Source organism: Anopheles coluzzii, chromosome 3 (genome assembly GCF_943734685.1).
Source record: "Anopheles coluzzii chromosome 3, AcolN3, whole genome shotgun sequence".
Lineage (NCBI taxonomy): Eukaryota > Metazoa > Arthropoda > Insecta > Diptera > Culicidae > Anopheles > Anopheles coluzzii.
This window is the reverse complement of record NC_064671.1, coordinates 19,710,330-19,735,924: the sequence shown is the minus strand read 5'-3', so window position 1 is coordinate 19,735,924 and position 25,595 is coordinate 19,710,330. Positions and strand designations below refer to the sequence as shown.

The 25,595-nt window shown below is 44.5% G+C and overlaps 1 protein-coding gene across 1 annotated transcript in view; it reads left to right on the top strand.

The window, feature by feature from the left end:
- Positions 1 to 24,390, top strand: part of LOC120956383 (frizzled-4) — a 42,438-nt gene extending 18,048 nt beyond the window's left edge. Inside the window, exons 3-4 of the mRNA XM_040377801.2 lie at positions 8,725 to 8,924; positions 20,856 to 24,390. Of these exons, the coding sequence (XP_040233735.1) occupies positions 8,725 to 8,924; positions 20,856 to 21,601 (946 nt within the window). The 3' untranslated portion in view covers positions 21,602 to 24,390. The remainder of the gene's footprint in view (positions 1 to 8,724; positions 8,925 to 20,855) is intronic.
- The last annotated feature ends 1,205 nt before the right edge of the window (positions 24,391 to 25,595 follow it).

Here is a 25,595-nt window from a genome sequence, read left to right as displayed (position 1 = left end):
TAGCTTGTTTTGGCGTTAAGGAGTGCTGGGGTAAGGGGAGGCTTGTGGAGAAGCTTTTCACGTTAACGCATGTGGCGAAAGGGTGCAGGGCGAAGAAAAAAAAAAGGGAATGATTTGCTCGGGGTGTCAGATTGGATTTCAGGCACGCTAAGCAGCCTGCAAATGCGATGCTTTCGCTGTGGCTGTGTGGTTGTGCCGTTTTTTTTGCTTCTTTTCTTCTTCTACTTCTCTCGCCGTATGCTGCCCACCCTTTTCAACCTGGGCGGCCGGGAGCATCCATCCCAATCTGAAGCATGAAAGATGCGAGAGGGGAGATAGGGGAGAAAGAAGACGCTGCCGCCTATAAGCGAAACCCGAAGAACCGAAAGAACGTAGGCAGAAATGTCGAAAGGCTTGTTGAGAATAATTACATTCCAACTTCAGCCGCCGCCAAACGAGCCCCCCCTTTATACACAGAGCGAAGCGAGCGAACGAGGCAAGATGGCCGGCTGGATGCTGGCCGGCGCACCAGCATCCATTATTATTCTGGAACGAACAACAGACATCAACAGGTAACGCCCCTTTCGGGTTCGCGCACGTCGTCCCATGGTGCTGGGATGCTGCTGCTGCTGTTGCTGCTCCGTAACGAGCTGTCCGGTCCGGCCCCGAAAGTCACGGCAAAGGCCTTTTATTCGATCGCTGAAGATTGCTTTTATAGGAAAATTATTCCTTCTCGGTGTATGATAATTTTCGTGCCGCTCGTGCCCTAGCCCCGTTTTGTTGAGGCCCTCCCGCGTTCGGGCTGCTCAGTTTGCACAGCGGGAGAAACGATCGCGATCGGGGAGCAGAGGGTGGCGGGATGGTGCTGATTGTGGGAAGATTTACATTTCACGATCACGACCCGATGGCGATGTTGATCGGGTTTATCGATTTTGAGACCATTTTGATTCGACAGAATCGAAATAAGAATCAGCGTTGGGTTTTGGTGGAGCTGCGGCAGCTTGAGAAAGGGAGCAGGGAGTGTATGTTGATTGTTATGCATTAGAAATCAAAGATCACTTCCAAAGGGTGCCGGGCTATAGCGCTGAACCGTTGTTTGTTGTTCTTTGTTAAGAGCAATCGTGTAAAAAATGGAGGGCGATCTGTTTCCACAGTAAAGGGAGGGGAATGAACGTAATATATTGGACAGCTAGGAAACATAAAATCTATCATACATATTCGCTTCGCTAAAAGGAACGGGTGTATAGGGGTTTTAGTGTCATTTTGTACTGGTTTTTTTATAGGGGTTGATCAGCATACTCCAATTCGGTCGGTTTGATTACTTTATTTCTATTTTTAAGATTATTTATCCGTTAAACAAAGTTCCGTAAAAATGCCAACACACTATACAGAAAATGTAAAGTTTCTTCCAAGGTTTTTTACAGTTGTAATAGGTGACTTTTCAAGTTGACTTCATAGCAAGTCTACGCAAGATGAAAAACTATGTAGTTAACAAGTGCAATGAAACATGGTCCTATACAAGGTTTTCCAGGAGTGGGACAGCTGTGGGACACTTTTTTGACTCTTTCTTACATGAAATTAACCCATTGTAATGGGAATTGGACTCGCTTGCACCCTTGTTCGACATATCGAATAGGAATTTCCAGCAAGCTTGTCCAAAAAGGGTGCCATAGAGTCCATTTTCCAACGTATGAAGTCCACTTCCAATAGGAAAGAGTCAAGGAAGTGTCCCACAACTATGAGAACCCCTGAAAAACCCTGTAAAACGAGTTTTGAAATTTGTTGATATGAGTTTCAACACATTATCCCACTGATGTTGTCTGTTTGTGCACTGATAATTGTGTGGATTGATGCAAGTTACAAATAGGATGTCTTTAGGATGTCTTTTCTTGGTTCATATAGAACTAATCAAAGCCATCAAAACCATAAAATAGATTTTCCATTTTTTATAGATATTCCATGTAGCTTTAAGAGCATTTAGCTGAATTGATCTTACTTTTAAATGTCCTAAAAATCATATCATGAGAAGAATTGGACCAACACTATATTAACAGAAAAGTAAATGATTTAGCGTGGCATTAAAGTGGCGTGGCCTTTCCAACGAAGACGACACTGTCTAGAACAGCAAAACTAGTTCGAAGCCATCAGATAAGCCGCATCCGAGCCGAAAGCGAAATATTTTGACAGCCTCGCCTCCATCAACGGTCGTCAAATGGTCGTTTTCTTGCGAGACGCTAGTTTGGCAATAGTTTAACCCATCCTACACAACAACTTCAAAGCTCGCCCCTAGAGGATGAGTTGCTGGGCAGCTCAATGCAATGGCAAGCATCATGCCGAACCATACACCGCATCATAAACTGGTGATGCTGATGGTGGATTAGTGAGAAGCCTCTTCACTTCTTATTGATACCTCGAGCTCGAGCTGCCATGGCGATGGCACGACTCTGTTCACCTTGCTCGATCGAAAGTAGATAAGTTCGGAAGAAGAAGTGCCGAGCAACGCGCCCGGCACCGGAATACTCAAAAAGCCATTCAAACACATTTCAACCTTTCCACCGGATCCAATCATCCCGAGCTCGGTCCCATAAATTGATCCACGATGGGGTCATAAATTTTAATTAATAAAAATAAATGCGGAATAAAATCTACAAAATAAAGCGATTAAGATTTTGAACGATTTCCCTCCTTCGGTTGCTCACCACGTTTCTCTCTCTATCCCGTACAACCGGTGGAGCTAACGCATTTGGGGTCGCTTTTTTCTTGCTGCTTTGATTGTTGTTTGATGATGCCTTTCCTCCTTACGATCCGAATGCGGGGGGAATTGAGCAAAGCAGGATGGGCCGGTCAGTTTACGGCAGCTGGAATTTGGCCTGCAGGCCCCTTTGGGGACGACCATCCCCTGGTATTTGTGGAGGTGTTTTGATTGAATGTTGCAACGTGCAGCGGACGGGAAGGTGGAAAGGAATTGGAATCGAGATCCGATCGATAGCCGGCGATGGCGTTGATGGCGTTGTTTAGTGATCATGATCTTCTTCCTATTTGTGTGTTTGTGTGTGTGTGTTTTTATCCTCCACCTCAGCTTTGAAACCTTCAAGTTGAAATCAATAAACGTCTAGGTGGACGGAATGAGATCCCAATTTCGCTCGCAAGGGGTATAATAAAGTCAAAACGGTTTCCAAGCCGGAGCAGCTCCAATTTGGAGCAGCGAAAAACAAACTTAACAAGCTGCTGGTTAGCTGCTGTGTGTGTGAGTATGTGTCTCAGGGGTAAGGTGTAGCGAGCATCACAAATGCACCCCATACGATCGACGATTGATCGTGTGTTTGTGTTCTGTTTTGTTGGGGGGTTTTCCCCCTTTTTGGGCATCTTGATTAGAATTGAATGTCCAATTTTGCGATAGCAATTTAATGATCCACCCAGTTTGGTTTGGATCTTCAGCTCCAATAGGTTTAAGGGTATTTTACCCTATGGACGAGACAAAGCCGCATCCAAAGGACGTGCAGCTGTCTATCATATGAGTGAAGATTATAGTGACGCAAATGTATAATGAAGGAAGAATGCATGGAAATTAGCAGATTCGTTTACTCTAGACAGCTGCATCAGGTTGCTTTGTGTGGTTTGGGATCATAAATAGTGAATGTTATGCTTCTCCAAGAAGATATAAGGTGCGGTCGTGTACATAATATTTTGAATTCAATCCCTTCTTTGTCAACAAGTACAAATTTCAATCCTCTGTTGCTTACATATTTATCTCTTAGCTTGGCTGGTTGTTTGATGTAAGGCTTTCAGCAAAGCTCCCTTTTCGGCCGAGCACTCTTGGCTTCCAAAATCCACTCCACTCCGGCACTGATCAGCATGCTAATCTCGCTGTTGACTCCGGTAAGGTAAACAAAACCTCGACAAATCTATTCCGACGTGCGAACGATATCGAGGAATACGAGCCGAGCTCGGTTCTCCGTGTCCGGTTGGTCGTTATCAGGCGCTGAGCATGCGATTATGATTTCAGGAAGCGCGTGGAAGCGCTAATCTGGGCAGGAGTGAGGTTATGAAATAACTTAATAACAAACCGACGGCAACGACGACACACCGCCGTTTGCTTTCGCCCCGTCTGACTCTGAATCTGAGCGTAACGAAATGTGCTGGAACTATTGCGCGCCTTGTCGCGATCGAGCCGCAGCAAAGCGGAGCTGTTCAAAAGGTTTTTTGAAAACACTCGACACACTGGAGGAACTGCCTTGTAGAAAGGATAGGAAACAGAGACAAACTGTGGAGGGTGGAAAAAAAATGAACCCACCCCAAACTTCACGACCCAACTTCACGCGCGGGCTCGAAAGCAGCGGAGAATTTAATTTCCACCTTTATCAGGGCAACAATTTGTCATCTTTGACAGCCGGCGAACCGATACGGCGGCGGTTTTGGATGCTTGTGACGGAACGGGGTTGAGTTGCTTTCAGTAGGCCGAACACGAACCGTGGTTGGGCTGTGGGTTGAAGGCAAAAACAAGCCTGAACCTGTACAAGCTTAGAAGTTGGAGCTGCCCGAAGCAAGAATACGATGACCCCGGTTGTCTAGTAGCCTATCGGGCACCGGGATCGGGATTGATAGGCGAGAGGTGTTGGCAGTACAAGCAGTGTCCAGTGGTTGAACAATCTTGAGTCGCCGACAGGGCATGTGTGTGTGTGTGCGTGTTTGTGTCTCTCAATCTGCCGCACAATCGATCAGTGTAAATAAGCAGCACATCAAAGCGTTCCCAGACTGGATAGCTGCGAGGCAGACGGAGTTGTCTGAAGTTGAAGGAGTTGAAGGAGTTGAAGTACCACTGCGCATGCCAACGCTGTGCTGTGAGCACCCTTAGTTGCACACACACATGGACATCTTGTACGCCAATCAGCCACATTGATAAATGATGTCTCGTCATCGAGAGCCATCTTAAAGATGGGAAGAAAAATAGCCACACGTTTGTTTGTCGTCACCGACTAACCGGACGTTGGGTGATGGAAGTACTTCTGAATCGCTGGACCAATCTCCCAGCGCCCGTCAGATCGATGGGCCAAGAAGCTTAATTGATCCTCGCAATGGTAGGCCCCGGCAATGGAGATGGAGAACTTTTCATCTTCTGGAGAGAAGATCGGAGCGCACACGTCATTTCAGTTAATCGTTCTGGATGCTGGTGGAGTTCTTCATCTTGCGATCTGCTCTTGCACGATCGGCCTTACCTAACTGGACGATCATTGTGAAATGGTGTATAAAGAAGAGAAAAAAACCCCGAAGCGAGCAAAGTATTAATCATTTCGTTCAACCTCTTTTGACAAACGAACTACGAACATATCCTCAACTCTTTACACCACAACGGGTCCATGCCCAGGGTAGGGGTTTTGTGTTTGCGCTCCAATCGCGCTCCTCTATCTCCTCTATCGGCTAGATGCAATCAACACGACCCGGGCGAACCATTTATCATTCGAATCTGATACGTTTTGGGACCGGCGGACTGCTGACGGATCGGATCGTTTTGCGTGGTTTCTTCGTGGTCTCGCTTCGAGGCTCTAATCGCTGCTAGGCGATCTTTTGTGTGGTGCTTCTCGTGAAAAACTGTCAAAAATTTGGTTTCCATTTGATTTTGCCATGACCGGTTCTCCAATATCGATGGAAGCGATATCTTTGTCCTTTCTTCCAATGTTTCCATTATTCCAACCGCGGGACAATAGGCAGTTGTAAGATACTCGGCTTGGTTTGGGTGATGTGTGAAGCACTCCTCCTTCATTCGTGACTTTGTCTGAGCACAAAAAAACTCAATACAAAGTTGAAAGTTGTGTTGTGTCTTCAAAAGATGATCTTCATATACTTCAGCCATACATTTGCACCAATCAATACCTTGTTTCTTAAAAAACAAAAATATACAACGAATGCGGCTAGCTTTTTAAAACTCATCCGCAAGTTGTTACACGTCCGCGCACTGTGAGTAATGTGTTAATCTGATGTAATTATTTGATAGCGCAACGCAACAAGCCCGAAACCGCAACCATTAATTTCGAGTTTTAATTAAACTCCCTCCTTTACCCCCTAGGTTTGGACCCGTTTTGCGATCCGTTCGCGATACAACCGAATCGATTGACACATCGTTAAAACACAGAATCGTTGTCGGCAGCAAGCGGAGCGAAAACCATTTCGGGCGGGCTTTTGTGATGTTGGAAAATTAATCAGCCAATAAATAATGACCTCTGCTGGCCACGGGGCCAACGGGAGGGGAGCAATAATTTATAAGCAAACCCAATCAAGCGGGGTCGTTGAAAAGCCACGATGAAGGGTAAAAGGCAATGGCATGAGGTGTATATTATTTTGCCATGGTTTGGAAGAAACGTTTCGACTATTCATTAGCTAGCGTAGAAAGGAATTTGGGGAAAGCAGGTGATGAGCCAGGTGAAATGCATTTTCTTTGGATTTGTGGTGCGGTATGGTTTAAAATAGGGGAGGATTAAGCACCGTGTGATTTGTTTCGTTAAGGTTTACTTATTGCTGAGGTATAGGTTAGAAAGCTATATGAAATATTTAAAAATCTTCCTGCGATTAATTTCAAATAGGAATAGAATAATGTTATACAATTGCCTACCTTCAGGCGCTTACTGAAGGGTTGTTTTTGAATTGAAAAAAAAAACAATCTAGCTTGTTGTTTTTCTCTCGCATAAATTGCAAAGTAAACATCATTGCTCTATTAAATCTTTGATGATTTAACTCCCGGTTCAAGTTTACGACCTCACGCGCGCGCACATCTTTCCAACGCAAAGCGGCTCACATAATCGTTAGTTTGTTCAAAATAATCGCACCATACCATCACACCCATCGGCACAGCACACGCACTAACTAGCCTGCTAAAGGTCAAACCGCGGGCAAAACAACCAGCAAGACGTTCGCGATCGATCGGCATGTGAGGGACAAAAACAACAACCCGCCAAAACCGTCAACACCACAAACCCGAGCCTGTCATAATCCGTTGCGGCAGTGTGTCGTTAATCGCACCATTTTATCTGGCATATTTTAATTAAATCTCTCTTTGCCTCTCGCTCGCTCGAGATCCTCCTTCCCGCGATTGGTGTAGTTTATGTGTATCGCCCCCCTTTTTTTGCTGTCCCTGTCCTACCGGATGCGGGGTAGAATGTGTCGCGGGGGGGTTAGAAATCCACCCTCCCCAAATGACAAACGGCTTCATGCCCGGGCAAAGCGACGTCGAATGCGACGAATGAAGACCCCAAAACGGCAAGTAAAAAAAAAGCGGTGGAAAGAAAGCCGAATTAAATCGACCAAAGCTTCTCTGCACTCCCTTCCCCCAAGCACACACACACACAGCCACACATGGATACAGTCGCACGCAAACCGTTTATCTAATCGGGCACGGTAAATGTTTCATGTAAAAATAGACTTAACTAATTAGATTTTTTTCTCGCTCGCTTTGCTTCACTGCCCGTCGTGCCGTGCCGCTTCCTGCAAGGCGTGGAGGATTTTTATGCTCGGTTCCGAACGGCTCTCCCGGCACGAGGGGGTGTTTGTGTGTGTGTGTGTGTGTGGGGGTTTGGTGTGGATATGGTGCGAAGGAAGTAGTGGTGGATTTCCAGGGCAAGTCCAGGAAAGGATTCGACCGACGGCTACTGGTTTTAACTTTATATCGCATAAAAATGCCGCCCGGGCGTTTTTTCTGTTTCTTTCTGCTCATTTTTCAAGGTTTTCGTTTGTGTTGGATTGGTTCCGGTGTTACGGTTGCATCTTGCGGAATGTTGGTGGTCGTTTGAATTAGGATTTGAATGAAGTCTAATTTATTGGTTTCACAACAGTGTAGCATTTTTGCATAAAATATATATATGAATAACAGAGGAAAGATGCAAACTAATCTTTTGATGCTAAACATTGTCACACAGTTCGCGTTTCACACATTTGTATTCGTTAGCCGGGAATGCAGGAAGGGTTGTAGGGATACGATCATGTGATTATATGAATAAATGGGTAATTTTGTCATTCTTTGTTTTAGCTATTTCTCTTTTATTGATCAAATCCGTTTTATGAGCCTAATTAGCTTTAGATCAAAGCTTTAAAAATATTCTAAATGCATCTTTTGCATACTTTTACACATTTGTAAAGTAAAAGAAGTGTTTAATTATACTACTTGTAATGTATATTATCAAAAGTCTTATTGATAGTCTTCAAAAGACAGTGTTTTTGTTTTTTATTACTCTTAATTTTTCATTTCATCTAAAAACGGATGTATTAGTAACAAATAATGACGCGTACATTTCAATAACCATATCTATTTAAGGACTTATTTACTATACTTATATTTGTGATCATGAAGCAAATTTTGTACATTTTTAATAGCATTTATAAAGCATAATCATCCTTGATCATATTGAACAGTTGGTTGATTTATGTGCTTAACTGATATCAATGATCTGATCTGAGCTTTATCTTAATACTTTTCAATACATATTTCAACGCAATTGCTTTTATGTTCCATTCCAGTTCAAGTCAACGAATTGACAAATCACTATATAAAAGTTAAAATGCCATAATAATAAATCTACATAAAAAGAAATGAATTCCACTATTATCATAGAGAGGTGTAATATTGAGCATTATGTCCCCAGCTTAATTTGACTACCACTGTCTTCCCACACGATCGTAAACCATCCTTCCTTGGCGTGTCCTATACTAACCATTTTCTTTTCTCCTCTCTCTCTCTCCCCCCATATTTTCTTGCAGGTGGGCGATCCTCTGTTTGCGTTGGAGCAAATCGGTCCGCCGGCTGCTCGGCACCGACCTTACCTCGCCCGCCGATCTGCACGCGGAAAAGCCGAACTCGTCCCACGACACGCTGTTCCAGCTGGCGGCCTGGGGCATACCGGCGGTCCTCACCGTGATCGTGCTGGTGGCCCGGCTCGTCGACGCAGACGAACTTTTCGGTAAGTCTTTCGTTGTTTCCGTCGTCCGTGGTCGCGTGATGTTTGTTTTGTCAGAAAAGGTTGTGTGTGTGAGTGTGTTGTTTTAACGACTTCGCTTAACGAGATGCCGCTTCCGGTACTGCGTTGGTGTGGCGGATCCGTAGGTAGGGTTGACTCGCTGGAAATGGGCGGCATGCTAGCCCTCCTCCAAAGGGCAGTAACTATGTTGTTTTTTCCTGGTAGTCACAATTGCCTCCGTTTATGACACCTCCCGTACGGTGAGCGGGTTCTGTTCTTGCGACGAACAATTCCTACGTTTTGGGTAATATAATTGGAGCCAGTGTACTCTTTTCCTTCGCCACCCGAATATGGATATCGAGCACCATCGGCGCGCATCTGTGGATGGTTGAGTTCTGTGTGTAAGGGTAAGGTGCTTATCAGTAAGTAAATGTTTACGAAATGTTGCACCGAAAAAAAAACACACACACCCAACGCGATCCACATAAAAATGCCCAACAAGAGGCCGCTTATCTTCCTTCGCTGTTGGTCTGATCCTCGAACACTGGCTGGGAGTAGGAGCTGCAGAGTTACCTTCCCTTGAAAGGGGTCGAGTTTTCGCTTATCAGCCGCTGCTGCTACCTTCTCACAATGCATAATGTTGTTCTTTTGATAAAAAAAGGCGTACCAGAGTGCAGTGAAGATGTCACCCGGCGTGTGTGTGTGAGTGCGTGCGTGGTTACTTATCTGCCACTGATCGCGTGTGTTTGATGACAGTAGGTCCCCCTCTGGTCCACCGATACTGTAGTTTGGTGTGTTTGGCGAGTTTTTTGACAGCAACTCCACACGCGGTGTGTGTACGTTCTGCTGGTTATCGTTTGCCGGCAGGCTGTGTTTGGATGTCAGCCGTTGTTGACAGAGGGCAAATGACATTTCGGTACTGTTGTAGTACTATCTTTCATGCTCCGAGGGACCAGCTGAACACTGGTGCAATTCTAGTGCAGACTCGCAGGTAAAATATGTGTTTGAAGAAGCTGCCATCTGGTGGACTTTAAGTAAAGCATAATTATTCTTTTACTACCAGCAGGATTAAGCTATGGGGGTAGTAATTAGTCTGTTTACTCTTTCGCTTAGCATCTGTCCGCTTCTGCCAGCAAGAAATACTGTATCTAGCGCAACAGCGCACCAATCAAAAGGTGCCGCAGACGGTCCTCAAATTAAAGCACAATTATTTCAATATTATGATAGGCTTGCGCTTTACCGGTTCGTTCTGTTGATAAGCACTTGAATGCAGAAGAGAAACGGTTGACAAAATATTTATCCTCTTTGTTTATAAACGGCACTTGAAGGCTTAAGTAGATCGAGCTAGCGATGGCACCTGTCCTTATGTTATTTACACATTTTACTGCATTTTGATGTAGAAGAAATCAACGAAATGGTAAATAATGAGTTTTTTACAAACTCCCATGCATAAGCTTTCGTTCTTTTGAACTCAGAACATATACAACTCATTTTATATTCTAAAAATGTCTAAAGATGTGTTTAATATTTCATCTTTCATCTAAACAGATCTCTCGATAGACTAGCTATAATGTCTGAAGCTGAAGAAGGTGGTTCTCTTTCTCGAAGCTTAGTGACGCAATGATGAACTTTAAATCATATGTTACGACATTTTGTGATTCGGATCAAAGTTTTACTGGTCAGATACTTCTTCTATGGTTCTGTAGAAACGCGTTTGACGCTAGATTTGCAAAATAATTGTAAAAAATACACAAATACAACCTCAGTCTGTCTCTTGCAAAGACTTTGTCGGCTCAGTTTACTAAAGCACTGGCTTACTAATTAAAAAATGCCCCTAAATTACAATCGTTGCTTTACATGTCATCGATCATCGGAAGCGTCATCGGTGTTCAGAGCCGCCGTTTATGCAGCCGCCTCTATATTGAATCAAAAACAACGAAGCAGAGAAGCCTTGTCTTGCGAGCAAAACAAAAAAAAATCACTCATCTTTTGCAACATCGCAAAGGAATGCAAGCAAAAACGCATACACACAAAGCCATGAAACAGGGGAGTCGAAGGTGTCGATTGAAACCGGTTCATCGAGTTTGTTGCCGAGCCCCGTACCCCGGCCAGATCATCCCATCCGTCCCATCCAACGCGCGGTAGGTGGCAGAGCGAATCGTATTACCACGCTTCTGTGCGGATGCACCAGGATCGGATGCATCGGATGCCCGCATTCGCTCAGGCTCCCCCCCCCCCCCCTTCAAAGAGGTCCCATACCATTCCCCTCCGTCCAGAGACACGGCTACACGTGTTGTGCATTATTTATGTGTTTCTGTTCGAGCAAGAAAGCGCAATGTTGGAAGAAAATATTGCTCCACTGCGAAACAAGGTTTGTACTGCTCTAGGTGAAGCCAAACCCTCGTGGTGCACAGGGCGTAATAATAGGAAATAAATCAATCCGGGAACGAGGAGCGAATTAACGTGATTATGAACGTGTGTGTGTGTGTGTGTGTGTGTGTGTGTGTGTGTGTGTGTGTGTGTGGAGTGGTGCAACGGGTGGAAACGCATTTCGCCTCAACACCTTCGCGATGTTGTGTGCAACAAACGAGGTGAAGCGAAAAGGTTCCAAACACACACACACATACACTCACACAAAAAAAAAGCTGCACACGATCAACACCTTGCTCCTTCGGTTTTCTCCCAATTCCTTCATTGCACTTTCCCTTCCCTCGTTGCAAAACTGCAGCTCGTTGCATCGTGCCAGCAGAACAGTAACAGTCGTTCTTGCTTATGAATGATGGTGCTTGAGCTGGCCTGCCGCTTCGTTGAAGCATATTTCACCTCTTTTTTATGCATTTCTTCGTCTTCTGTATGGAGCATTTTCTCGATCTTGCACGCTTTCCTTGCTCGCAACGGCACCGAGTGAAAAAAAAGAAACAATGGATGCAGCTGTCGATGGGATTCTGCTCTCCGGCCGCCAGTAAACTGGAAGACATTGAATGCCTAACGATTGATCACTCTCACCAAATTCGCTATCCTTTCGTGCTCCTCTTTTTTTCGTTGCTGTTGCTAGTTCCATTGTTTCTCTGCATATCTTTAAACCAAAGCAAGAAATGCTTGTCCCCTCCAAAAAAGAAAAGCTTGCTAACAGGCTCCGGTGCCTGCAGCAAGAACGGTAATGTGCGACATAAAATCACGACTCTTTGCCTCCTTGCGACAGGCCGGACCGTGCCGCCTGGCCATAAATGGAGCTTGCATGGACATGGAGTGCTACTATCACCCGCCTCAAGCAGGCCATGGCCAATGGAAACGGGTCCTCTCGGGCAATGGGGGGGTTTTATGGGTGTTTGGTGTGCCCTTTCGTACAAACCACTGTCGATCGTGTACGTCGATCGTTTCATGGAACGCTTGGAACGCTGTGTAAATTGATTTTTATTTTATTTGCGTACTCTTGGTATTGGTGTTGTGTATTGCAATGTATTTTACACCATCAATGCCCTCAGAATCATAATTCAAGCACTGAGAAGGTATCCTTCTTCAGCATTCAAGAAGGAACCAAATTCAGAATTCATAACCAAGTTTGGAGACGAATCCTTGTTTGGAAGCCAACAGGCACAAGAACGCAAAAGAACGAAACGAATTCAGAATTTGAAATGGCAACGGTTGTATATACAACTCAGAAGAAAGTATGCGGGAATGTACTTGTTGGCTGCTGCTGAATTTCCATCAGTTATGGTCGATCTTGATCGAATCGATCCATAAATAAATGCTAAATAAAACCGCTTTTTAAATTGTTTCGTTCAGATCCTGTCTGCAAGTATGACTTCCCCTTCTTCGTTGAATTAAAGCTATTTTAATAGCGTTTTATTTAAACGCGTCATAAAAAGAGCAGCTCCAGTGTATCTCCAAAGGTTTGGGTTAGTTTTTGATGATTGATTTAATTCACATCTACAACCCCGGACACGCCGCCGACATAATGAGGAAGAACGTTTGTCAACACATGTCAATTAAGCTGGAATCGGAAGCGAAACATCAGTTCCCAAACACCCCGAAGGAAGAGTGCATTAGAAATGTCAGCCCAGACATGTGTGCTCGTGTATGTCGTTGCTGCCTTGATTTCCTACGCAAACTAATCAAAACCGACCGGCACGTTACTAGACTAGATCGTCGTCCCTTTTGCCCGCTTCTTGATACGGTTCTCGTTAGCTATGCTCATTAAATTGCTCTAATTATAAACAGTTTTAGAACTAACGGTGGAGTTGCCGCAGTGCTCTCGTTTTACGCCTCATAAGCGAACTAACGACGAGGGGGTGTTTTTGGACGATCCCAGACACACATGCTATACACGACGGGAGTGATGCGTTAATTTGAAGCAATATATCATAGCACACCGTCTTGCTTTTGGTGAGCATTATGTGCCCTTAAATCTTATTTCTTACACAACGACTTCCTCCAATAGTTTGTGAAGCCGATCAATCAACCATCATCAATAGTGTCTTAGTGTCTTGTTTGCGACAGTGACAGTGACAGTGCCTTTCCACAGCTGATAAGAACAACGTACAACTACCGGGCATTTCCAAATCACAGCCCAGTTTTAGGCCGTTCCAATCAAAAATAGAAGTGTCCCGGTGTTTTTTTCTTTCTCCTGTTTCTTTGCGGCTTGTACTATCGGGAAATCCTCCTCCCTTTTTGACTTCTCCTACCCCCCCTTGTTCCCGTCACGTGTCAACCAACCGTGACAGGGGCCGCGTTATGATGAGACGGACAGCACCCATCGCCGGCCGCATCCCGCACCTCCCACTAGAGATTGATCGCCGCGATCGATGTGCCGTGTGTAGTGTTGATGTTGCGCGCTCTTTGCGGTTCGGGCTGTTGCGCGTACAGCGCGCGCGTTGATTGATTGGCTTCGCGCACGCTCCCCTGACGCTCGGTCCTAGAGGCAAACAAAACGGAAGCTTGTCTGGGCTGTATGTGGTTCGTTTTTTTTTCTTCTTAGTATTGCTAGTATTCTATCGTGTTGGTGCGTATTTTTTTATCATTTACCGCCAATTTCGGTGGGCAAAATGGCGGCCTGTCGTCTCGAAGTGGTTGCTTAATTAGGGCCAATCAAACGGAACGCCGCGTTAGAAGCACTGCCATCGCTCATACGCGCTGGACAGTGGACGGGTGGAATTGCTGCAGTGCAAACGCGGAAGATAACAAAAAGAACGCCACCGTAATTGATTGATATGAATTGATATGGAATGACAAGGGAAGAAAAAAAACACACACACACACTGGAACAGTTCTACCTGATTAGGAGGGATTCGCGTATTGAATCATTCAACTGCTTGTTAATAACTTAAAAGCCATTCACGCCCTGCCCAAGCGACGATAATGGCGGTGCAATTTCCGTTTGCAGAAAGCCCCAGTGGTGTAAGAATAAAACATAAAAATAGAATAACTAACAAGCTTATTACCCGATCGCCCGCGTTAATCGCTCGGCTCGCGCGTTGATGGTGCTGTTTGCTTTATCGCGGCCCAAATGGCTCGATCATGGTTTGAGTGTGCGTTTGACCATTTCAATCGATTGAAATTCCTCCGTTTTCGGCACATTGGGACAACGTTTGGAAGGGTTTGGAGTAAGCTGGTGACGAACGGTGGTGGGTTGTAAATCAATACGACAACCCACGCCGGTAGTACACTTCCCAGCAGCAGGCAACTGTGGCACTGGCCGGAACGGAACGAAACGAAATGGTGATAAGATATGTTGTTTTTTTTAGGATGACTTTTTTTTAAAGCAGAATGTGGTACTAAAATTGGAGTAGCGAACAGGGTAACAGGGCGAGGGCAGCACAATGAGCTGATTGATTTACCGTCGATAGCATTCGATTAGGCTACCGAGGCCTAACGACCCGGGGCAAGCCGATTGGCGGCACGTTTTGGGGCTAATTGAGGAAATGAGCCTGTTCGCTGGCTTGGGGTAATTCGATGATCGAGTGGTTTATGGGAGGATGGGGATCTCGATCATCGTATGCACGGTTTTTTGAGTGCGATAAAGGTTTGTTGTCGATTTTATGGCGTTGTTTGGAATCACATTTAATTGTTGCTGTAGCTAAAAGGAACTAATTAGTGTTAGGTTTGGTCAGTGATTAAATTGTAGTGGTACACATATTTTTAAATTTAAATTCTATTTATTCGGGGACTATTACATTTAATAGATCAAATAGTAGGGACATCTTTTCCAAGTTTTTAAGAAATCATGTTGTATCAAGTATCTGGAATCTGGCCAGATCTGGATCTGGCCATCACAAATAGAGATTAAGAATCATTTCTCAATGAAAATAATTGTACGGTTATTAACATAAGCGGAAGATCTTGTCATTTATTTGCGGTAAAACAGATTGTTCCTTGAAAATCCCCCATTTCGTACCTCTATCTAGCAGCACAATGGTGGAGTACAATGCAGCTATTCTCTCACCTCGTAATCCTTTTGTGCTGCCAAACCGCCCTTACCCGGTTCCTTCCATTGCAACCAGTGCGTATCGAGTTACATTCAGTTACTGAACTGTGAAATTTCACACGCTTTTAACGCTCCCCCATATTGACGGGTATGATCGTGTGTGTGTCTGCACTCGAATTGCATATCCGGGATATTATGAAGATTTTTTGTATGCCATTTTTATTTTGTTCATAAAAGGATGCATTTTTTCTGATAAATGTTTAATGCCAGATTTCGTTCCTTCATAAAAAAATACATTAGCTGATTTCATATGAACATCCATATTTTTCACCACTTAATTCAGAGAACGTTACCGAATACTGCAAAACGGCTGAGCACGATGTTCGATCGTGCTGGCGCACCGTTTGAAGTATCCGACAAAAGACGCACAGGCATGGAGATCCAAAATGGTGTGAAGAAGAACATAAAGAGACATTTTCGGGCGTTGTTTTGAGGACAATGGATAAAGGATCCTCTGTAGAAGGACGTTTTTTTTTTCATTTGCGTTTCATGCAATCATACACGGTGGGACATCGGAGAAGTGAGTTTGTTAAAGGATGCTTGTTGCAGTGGAGCGATTGTTGTTGTTTGAATTGTCTTCCCCACACCACAGGAAGTGGAGCATTGTGTCGTCCGATCGCTTTAAATTAACAAGAAAACGATCGAAAAGATTAGCGTGTGCCGGTTTTGTTTAGAGCGAGCGAATGGCAATGCTTTATTTTTATTCAGTGTGAAAAGCCTAAAGGAAAAACAAGACTTTATAGCAAATTTATTTAATTTAAACATTTTTTATTCAATTCCCAAGTATACGGTACCTTTTTAAATGCATTTTGCATATCTTCAGGCGTATCAATATGGTGTAATCATTTTGAATTGAAAGAATAATGGAAAAGCAGCATAAGAGCACATAAACACTGACATCCTTTAAGAGATTATTTAAAGTGTCAATATTTTACAACAAATATATAACACAAAAAAAAACCGCTATGCTATTTACCCTACTACATGATAACAAGAAGCTGTTGACTGTGATAACTGTGCCCGCAAGGGTTTAAGCACTACTCCCTTTGTTTCCTTCCAAACATCGCGACGACTGCATCGAGTGCGAGCATAAAACAAAGCCACAAATTATGCGACCGAAGCGCATAAATCATGCCCAATCTTTTACCATTAAGCAGCACATCTCCGCCAAACATATCCTTTTGAAAATTAAAGCAAAAGAGACGAAAACTGAGCGAGAGAGGTTGCAGGCAAAAGAAAGAGCTCGAGAGGAAAACAATGGATCCATTGAAACTCACGGCGAGCCTTACGTTTGGGACATTCTTTATGCTCCAAGACGAGCTCGAGCTTACGCGTAGTTATGCTCCCCCCTTTTTTGTGTGTATCCCCCAACGATGCTGTGTGTTGATCGAGCATGGAGAAGGAAAGAGTTGAAAAGGTTCTTGGCTTGCGCAACCGCAATCGCGCAAAAGGAATATGCACTATTGTCTTGGCGTTGCGTTTGTTTCGCTGGTCGCTGGTTGCTGGTGGAGAGCAAAAATGAAGGAATAAACCACCCCGGGCCACAACGAGAACACACGCTCTCGCTCGAACAAATGCAAACAGGGCATGGGGAAGCAGGGCAGGCGGTTCCTTTGGTTGTGTTGGCGTTGTCTTTTTGTAGCCTCGGTGGCATGCTCGGTGCTACTGCCTGGGAAAAGGGCTACCAGGGAATGCATTCCCAATTAAACGGGTAAAATCGATGGTTCTGTGTGAGGTTAGCGGTTCCCGATCGCTACTGGCTTTCGAATACTGTCGCTGTAAAAGGATGTCCCGGGCGGGACCGTATTTTTGCTAGTAATTTATTTAAATGGTAAACATGAGAAGTAAGGCCATCGATGGCATGGATCGGGAGGTCATGGTATCATGGCTGATTGGGAAACGAAGCTGGCCTTCTGTTTTTTTTTTTGCTCCCAGTATGTAAACTTGGAGGCACAATGAAGATTGAAAACAGGGTAGGATATAGAAAGAAAACGTCTAGAAAGCAAGATGGAACAAAGGGCTTGCGTTGTTTTAATGGTATGCTCCGCTGTTTTGGCGCAGTTTTGCAGTCGGCTCTGTGCATTGCAGCGGGCAAACAGGCAAGCTGCTGAATATGCAACAAGCTGAGCAGAAAAATAAAATGTTACTACAGTAGATGTATCGTTGCTTAAGAACGAGATCCGATTCAAATCGAACTTTTTTAAAGAAATAGCTCAAAGTTGTTACTTCAGAGATTTTATAATATTGGAGGGACTAGGAAAGAGTTTAATATTTCTATAGATTATATCGTTTGCTACTGAGATATGTATTGAATTTGAACAAACAGTTTTCAATATTCTCTCATCAATAAGCTCTTATTTAAGCGTGAAGGAGATGGTTTGTACTGCCAATTGCATAACTTTTGGCGCTTATATATTAAGATTTAAATACTATAAATATGCAATTTCATCAGATTGCAAGATGCAGTTTTCTGTGTTCATTTCCTTCCAACACATCTTAAACAGTTCGCTCTAAAATCACAATCACACCTGCCCTACCCAACATATGGGCAAAGTCTGCAGCCCTACAGCGTGTCTGTCCAGCGCTTGTAAAAGTGAGAGCCCGCAAACCATAAGGCAAAACAGCATCTCAGCAAAACGGTACTGCACCACATAGCTCTCCATTGTCACCATATCCGGAGCAAACATTCCCTGGGCAACCTGGATGGTGCGAACAAACTCCCCGCCTTCCTCTCCCAGTGCACTCCCCACCGAAGCAAATAACCGTCGACACGAGACGAAGCTAATACACAGTTTCGTTTCCCTTTCCGTTCAACCACTCAGCAAGTTGGATGTGGTTGTGCCAAATGGATTTCGGTAGGAGATTGGCACACCATGTCGCGTTTGAAAGTGTGCATTCCAGGTGTTGTAGCCTTGTTGCATCGATGCACACAAGCGTGCGTCACTCAAAAGCAAAAGTGCATTCAAATGTTTTCGCCTCCGCTTCCGCTCACCTCAGGTACGACGCGCCCCTTTGCGTGGAATGATGTTTTGCTGGAAGTTGGTGTTAAGATTTGCCAGTTCCTTTTCTTGGGAAGTTTTTTCCCTCTTCTTCTTCCACGTCTTTCCGGCCACTGTGTTGCCTTCGGTTCTTTGGAAGGGTAAGATTGCATTTAATTTTATTTGACCGATTCGATGAAAGGTGCGAATCTTGGGCGGGTTACGCGTCGGTGCTAGGTTTGACACGCACTTTTATACGATTGCACGGGGAGCGATTTTTCGCTCTGGACTGGCGATTCAGCAGTTGACCCTTTTTACCCTTTTTTGCGTAAATGCACTTCAGTGAAGAGAGTTGCGTGCGGTTACTAAGCACACTTCCTGTTGAGAAGTCAGCCTTGAAGGTCCAAGAAATAATGAATGTTGGTATGGCTTGGTTTGAATGCATCTCGATTGGGCTTTATTGGAACTTCAGTGGACACTGAATGGTTCAAAACGTTCAGACATCTTGCCTGTACAGTAACAAAGATGTATTATTACTGAATATCACTGATGCCAGAGAGCCTGGTACAAATGCAACCTCACAAGAAGATCGATGTCTGTATAAAACAATCCGGTTCAGATCGTTCATCGATATCGAAGAATCCACTCCTAAAATAAAGACCCATTAGTCAGCTGTAAATTCCCGAAAAACGAAATCTCCAGCACACCCGCAATCGATCACGATCGCACGTTCGGCTGATAGAATGCACCTGCCTGTGCATTATGTGGCAACGCATCCAGCCGCGAATGCACGCGTGTCTACCATAACTCTTTCCCACTGGTTGATAACACAATTTATAGCTTTACCCTCAGCGCTCTTACCACATCGAATGTTTCCGTTGCCCTTTTTTCTCTAACAAAAAAGGGCCTACGAGGATCTATGCCTACGCGCGCGTGTGTGTGTGTTTTTCCATGTTGTTTGTTCTCTTTTAAATAAATTACAATAAACAGCGTGCGATGAAATTAAGGGCAGTGGCGGCGTTGGCGGCCCTGATCACTGGCCCGGGAGTGATCGAGATCGATGGCCGACGCCGGGTGTAATGTGCGCACGTGTGTATGTGTGTGTGTTTGGTTGATGATCTGTTGATGCCCGTTCCCGTTGCTGTGCGCAGCGCAGACGCGCAACGCACGTTATCCATCGATTACGTCGATGTGTGAAGGAACGATTTCCAACGCTTTTCCGCATACCGGTTGGTTTGCGTTCTTGGAAGGGCAGAGAGAGAGCACAAGGGAGTGATGGAAAAGAATTTCCAAACCTTTTGCTTCAAACCAGGGGAATGCAGCAGCACGAGATCGCCATTTGGGTTGTTAACGAGCATCGGACGGGTCTTGATCAGCCGCCACCGGCAGCTCTGACAGGTGATTTTATGCGCTTTTAATCAAGTGGGAGCGTAGATTTGTACGGATAGCTGCACAGCACGGGGTCTAATATGCGTGCGTGATTGCAGGTTTCGACACTTAACACTATCGAGAGTGAATATCATTAGGAGTGATGCCCAAAAGGAGGTCTAAAAGGTCAAGAAAGTCCATTTAAAAAGCGATTAAAATTGCCACAAGACAGTTTGAATTCTTAGTACATTACAGAATAACAGCGCCATCTGTGAGATTATTTTGCATTCAATATAAATTCAATGTTCCTAGCTTAAAATTTATGAAAAATAAATTATCCTCCACAAATTATACTTTCCCTACGATGGTACTCGTACGATCAACAAACTTATTTACAACTCCCACAGCGCTCACGAACGCGTCCCGAACCCGAATAAGATGTAGCATTTCAACCTCTCCAGACCGCGTAGCGGCTTAGTGCTAGACAACGAACCCCCCGTGCCGTGCGACCTGAGCTGTTTATTTATTATTCCGTAATTTATTGTTTGATTTTGTTTGGATAATTAATTCATGCCGACTCGGGGTAAGGTCGTTTTTTTTTTCTTTTGGGGGGAGTTTGCTGGCTGCCGTGCCCATCCATTCCCATTGCGGAAGCAACCGGATCTGTGGCACTTTTCTCTCACTTCGCTAATCGACGGCAATCCGTGGTAGGTAGTGAAGTTTTCCCCGAGCGTTGGGAGGAGCGGGTCGGCCTATTTTCCTTCGCTAAACGGTGCGCTGAATTAAGAAAATATAAATCTACGATTGCGGAACGATGGTCGTGGAAAAGCCCCGCTTAAATCACTGACCCAGCGGGGCGTTGTGGGGCCCGGCCCAAATGAATGGAGCAGTGAAAAACGACTAAAACTTCAACCCCATTAGGCAGGGTGATGACAGGAGATGAAGCATGCATTATGTATTTATTTTCCAGTTGGTTGTTTCTATACAATATGCGATTCTTAACCACTGCAACCTTCTTAGTACATCGTTTTACTGCTTATTACTAAGAAGTCTTAAACTCTTTATTATAAACGCCTCTTTCTCTCTGCTTCTCTCCAATTCCAGGATCCTGTTTCATCGGAAACCAATCCGACAAAGCGCTGCTAACGTTCGTGATCGTGCCGCTGCTCTCAAGCTGGGTCATCGGGTCGGGCTACCTGTTCACCGCCTACCTCCGCAAACGGTCGGCCGCCCCACCGCTCGTCCACAACCTCCCAGTGCACATACACGGGATGGGCAAGTTCCTGTTCATCTACGCCGTCCCGAGTGCGGCCCTGCTGATGCTGATGTTCTACGAGTACGCCTGCCGGGAGAACTGGCTCCATCTGCCGCACCCGTCCCTCGACTCACCTCTCCATCCCTCCCGGGCCCCACTGTGGCCCTTTTTGCTGCGTGCCTTTATCGAGCTGCTGGTCGGCGTGCTGGCTTCCGCCTGGGCCGTCGGGCCACGGATCGTTGGTCTGTGTCGGGGGCGTGATGGCACCGGTGGGGGTGGCGTTGGCGGTGGCATGGGTGTTGGCGGACGGGGCGGTGGCGTTGGGAAGCTTTCGGCCGGTTCCGTGTACAAGCAGCCGGTCGGCGGGCTGCCCAAGCTGGGTGGCTTTGCGGGCGGCGCACCGTCCACCTACTCGACCGCCTCCTACCAGACGGTTTGTCCGCAGAACTCGCTCGTGGCGGTGTCGATCGGGAAGCTGCCCTCGGTACGGCACGCCCGGAAGTATCCGTCCCACTCGCACATCAACCGGAAGCCGCGCAGCTACAAGATGTCGACGCAAACGATCAGCCTGACGGGCAACGAGACGGTCCTGTGAGAGCGGGCGTGCGAGTGACGGGAGTGCGAAGGGAGTGTGCCAGCTGGCACGACAAGTTGTGATATTAATGTTAAACTATTAAATTATTGCAAGGAGTACGTTCATCGCCGTTCGAGAAGGGCTTGAAGTGGCGCTTTGGGTGTTGAAGCGAATAACTATAGGAACATCAAGTTGTATAAAAGAGAAGAAACATAGGAAAGGAAACTTTAGGATTTACAAAAAAAACCTCTACTTCAAGGTACTTTAAAACAGCAACAAATAGTGTAAAAAGTGTAGATTACATAAAGCAAAGGTGTACGGTCAAGCAGAGAAGAGCGTTCGTTAGCGAAATGAGAAACGCTTGCCCGTTTCGTCTGTTATTTTCCTTAAGCCCGCTGATAAATAGGATGCAGTTAAGCAATTGAGGAGTTTAAAAAAAGTGGAGAAAGTCAATCAGGAAGCGATCACACCGTACGATCATGTAACACCTCCTCGTTTTACACCGCTTTTTTGTTTAAAATCCCTACTCACTCCTTAAACCCCTAAAGGTATGCAAATGCATTTCGCTCTCCCTGTTTCGCTTGTGGTATTTATACAACACAATTAAATGGCAAAAGAAACGAAACGATCTTTTTAGTGCTCCCCGCTCAGCTAAGGGTTAATTGTTTGCGGTTGGGTCCTGTTTTATAACCAAGGAATGTTGTAAAATGTGGCCATCTTCCACACAACAACTGCGCCTCGTTTCGGTTAATGGTTCGCCAAAATATGATGCCCGCGGGAAATGTGGCCGCCGCCGACGACGCCAGGCAAAATGCAAAACAAGTTTTTCTTGTTCGTCCCCGGCCTGTACGCTTTCCACCTTCCCCGTTTGCTTTCCCCGATGCTCAAATTGGAAACAAGTGAAGGCGATAACAATTTAGCCGAATGCGGCGTCTACATCGTCGATCATTTGATGATCGTTCCGGTTGTTGTTGCACTTTGTCTTGTTTTTTTTTATTTAAAAAAACAACCCTTATGCCCGCATGTTTGGGGTGGTTGCTCCACTGCTGCTGCTGCTGTTGACGATGATGACGGTGGCGATGATGATTCTGTTGCAAAAATGCAATCGATTTTTGATTGGATTTTTTCCCCACTTATGCTACGTACGATCGGTTTTGGTTCTCTTTTCGTTTGGCCACTTTTTCTTTCTCCCTCTTCTCTTTAACGTTTGGAAATTTATGCTGTATGCCTCTCGTGTGCTGCACGTACGTGTGCAGTTGCACTTCACTTGCGCCACACACAAAAAATGGAAAAGAATCTGCAATCTGGCATGTGTGAGTGTGTGCTGGTTTGAGGCACTTTTTACTTTGGCTTGTTCATCGACAGGAAAGTGGAAGGAAGAGAAAGGAGGGGGTAAAGAAACGCATTAAAAAACGAGAAGCCATTTGTTTTTGGTGGAAGCAATTCGATCACCGGCCACGGTGACGGTAACATGATCGTGAAAACCGTTCTTTACGAGGTGCTGAAGTGTGGTGAAGCCGTTATAGCTGCCACAGCCCAGGCTCGTTGGGTTTTTTTTCTTTGGGGTTCGATTTTTTGGTTTCCTTTTGGGCTTCTCAGCACGCATGAGGGGGGAAACGTTTAGCGTTTCGTAAAAACGGCCCCCTCCCCGCTCCAGATTGCTGCTAAAGAGTGAAGGAGATTGCAAAAAAAAGCGCACACACACCCCAAGAGTGTTAAAACAACAGATTGCATTTGGCACGCAGGAACAGGAAATGCAAACGTGTGAAAGTGTGCTTAAGGCGTGTATGGTTGTGTGAGTGTGTACATGGGTGCATGGAAAACGGGGCAGAGGGTAAGCAAAGTGTGCAAAATCAATTTGCGATGGTCATTTTCGATATCGTAAAGCCGTCGATAATGTGTGGCTATGAGCATGAGGTTTTTTTTAAATACAAAATTTACTTAAAATGAGCTGAAGCAATCGGAAAGCATCAACAAAAAGTGCACCATAAAATAGAGGAACGAGTCGGTTATCCGGTGTTGCGATGACGCTTAATAAGCAGGGCGAGAGTGATCTTAACAAGCGAGTGCAATAAGCAAGGGTGATTGTGTAGGAATTGGATCTTTTTGGTGGAGATCGGAAAGTAAACTGCTCAAGAAATATGATCATAGACAGGAACAGGGCAGAGGTTTCTCATTTCGATAAATTGCGGAAAAAGGGCAAAAAAAAACGCCCATGTAAAGTTGTCGTCTCGTAACGAGATTTGAAGTACATTTAGTAGCGATTAGTGATTGAATCTGAAGTAGCCTTCCCTTTCGCTTGATTGTTTGTCGTGGTAGTGTGTAAGGCTTATGCCGTGCTGTCTGTGTGCCGACTGACGGGACAACAGCCACTCGGTGTCCTGTGCCATTTGCGAATTTATTTGCGGTTTTGTATTAAAAAAAAACAAACAAGCTTTTAGTACACTCGCGGTGTACTACGTTTTAAGCTATGCTTCAGCTCAAATGCAGCTGCTTGCTGTCTTCCTAGCAGGAACTCGTGCCTCAGGCAGCAGTTGAGTAGGAGAGTTCGGAAAGGGGGAAAATGTCGAAAACAGTACTGAATTTAACGTTAATCAAAAGCTGCTTGTAAGTGTAGAGAGTGTGCAAACAAATACTGTACTTTGTGCCTGTTTAAAATACCCTCCCCTCCATCCGTTTAGCAATGTAGTGTTCGCAATCAAACAAATTTGTGGATAAGTGCTTGGTAGCTTGTACGGAAATGTATTTGTGTATGTAAAAAATGGCTTAAGAAACTTACTAGTTTAATAAAAAGTGTATCAAAAATTAAATCGTGTGTGTTTCTATTTATTTTAAATTAGTTGTAGATCATTAAAAGGGCAGTTTATCACTGAATCTAGACATAATGGATTTCTAGACATTTCAGGATTATTTATGAGATAATAACGTGCGCTGAGCAATTCAACGTTGAAAAGGTTCAAGGAAGAGTGTCTCTGTGTTGGGTTAGTAATTCCTGAATTTTTGTCTTGATATGATGACCTTTTTTGGTGAATATTTTATAGATGTTTATTTAAAAGATAAGGACAATCTGATTCCAAATGTGTTGAAGCACGAAACGTATATCATGGTTGGTTCATCCACGCCAATGAACAATTGACTCACAATCATTATTTCATTTATTTAATTCATTCTGGCCGCTGCCTTCTTCTTTTATTTGGCGTAACGTCCTATGCGGACATGCTGGTTTATAAAGCTTTTGAGACTTAATTCAATACCACACAGCCAGATAGTCAATCCTTGTTACGGGGAGACGGTCCATTCTAGGTTTGAACCCAGACCACTGCCAGACAAACCGAAAAACCACCGCAACAGAAAAATTGACAGGGGAACTGTAACGCATTGTAACGCTCTTTTTTCGTTCCACGCGTCGACGAGCGAAATCCTAACGAAATTGCTGGTAGTATGTTTCTGCAGAGCAAAACAGCTATTTAACACAAACGGCTACATGAGGTGAAATATACAGTGAAATGAACTATTTGACTAGTGAAATATCTGACAGATACAGCTAAAGGGTTTAGGGAGATATGTACAATATCTGCATTCCAAATTCACTTAAAAATATCTTCTTAAGCAGATCATTCCCTAATTGGAAGAAATAATTAACTGTTGACTAAAAATTTACGAACTACTTGATATTGAAGTAATTCAATGGATTTTGTTGCAATGTTGTATACGTTATTTGTTTGAATTTCACATCAGCTGGTTGCTGAGATGCGTTATCGAATGGATATTTCACCTCGTGTGGTCGCGCGGTCATACTTGTGTAACGGACAACGTACACATTTTTTAAAAACTAGTTTCTTTGTTTGCCGCTAGATGACGCTACGGATTCGCAACACAAAATCATCGCACGGTTTGTTTTTTCATAGAAATTTCATAATTTAGGTGTAATTGCACAAAACACTCAAAGATTAACAATTTAAGTCACAAAATAAAGTTTTAAACTTTTTGTATGCTTCAAATATTAAGAAATAAG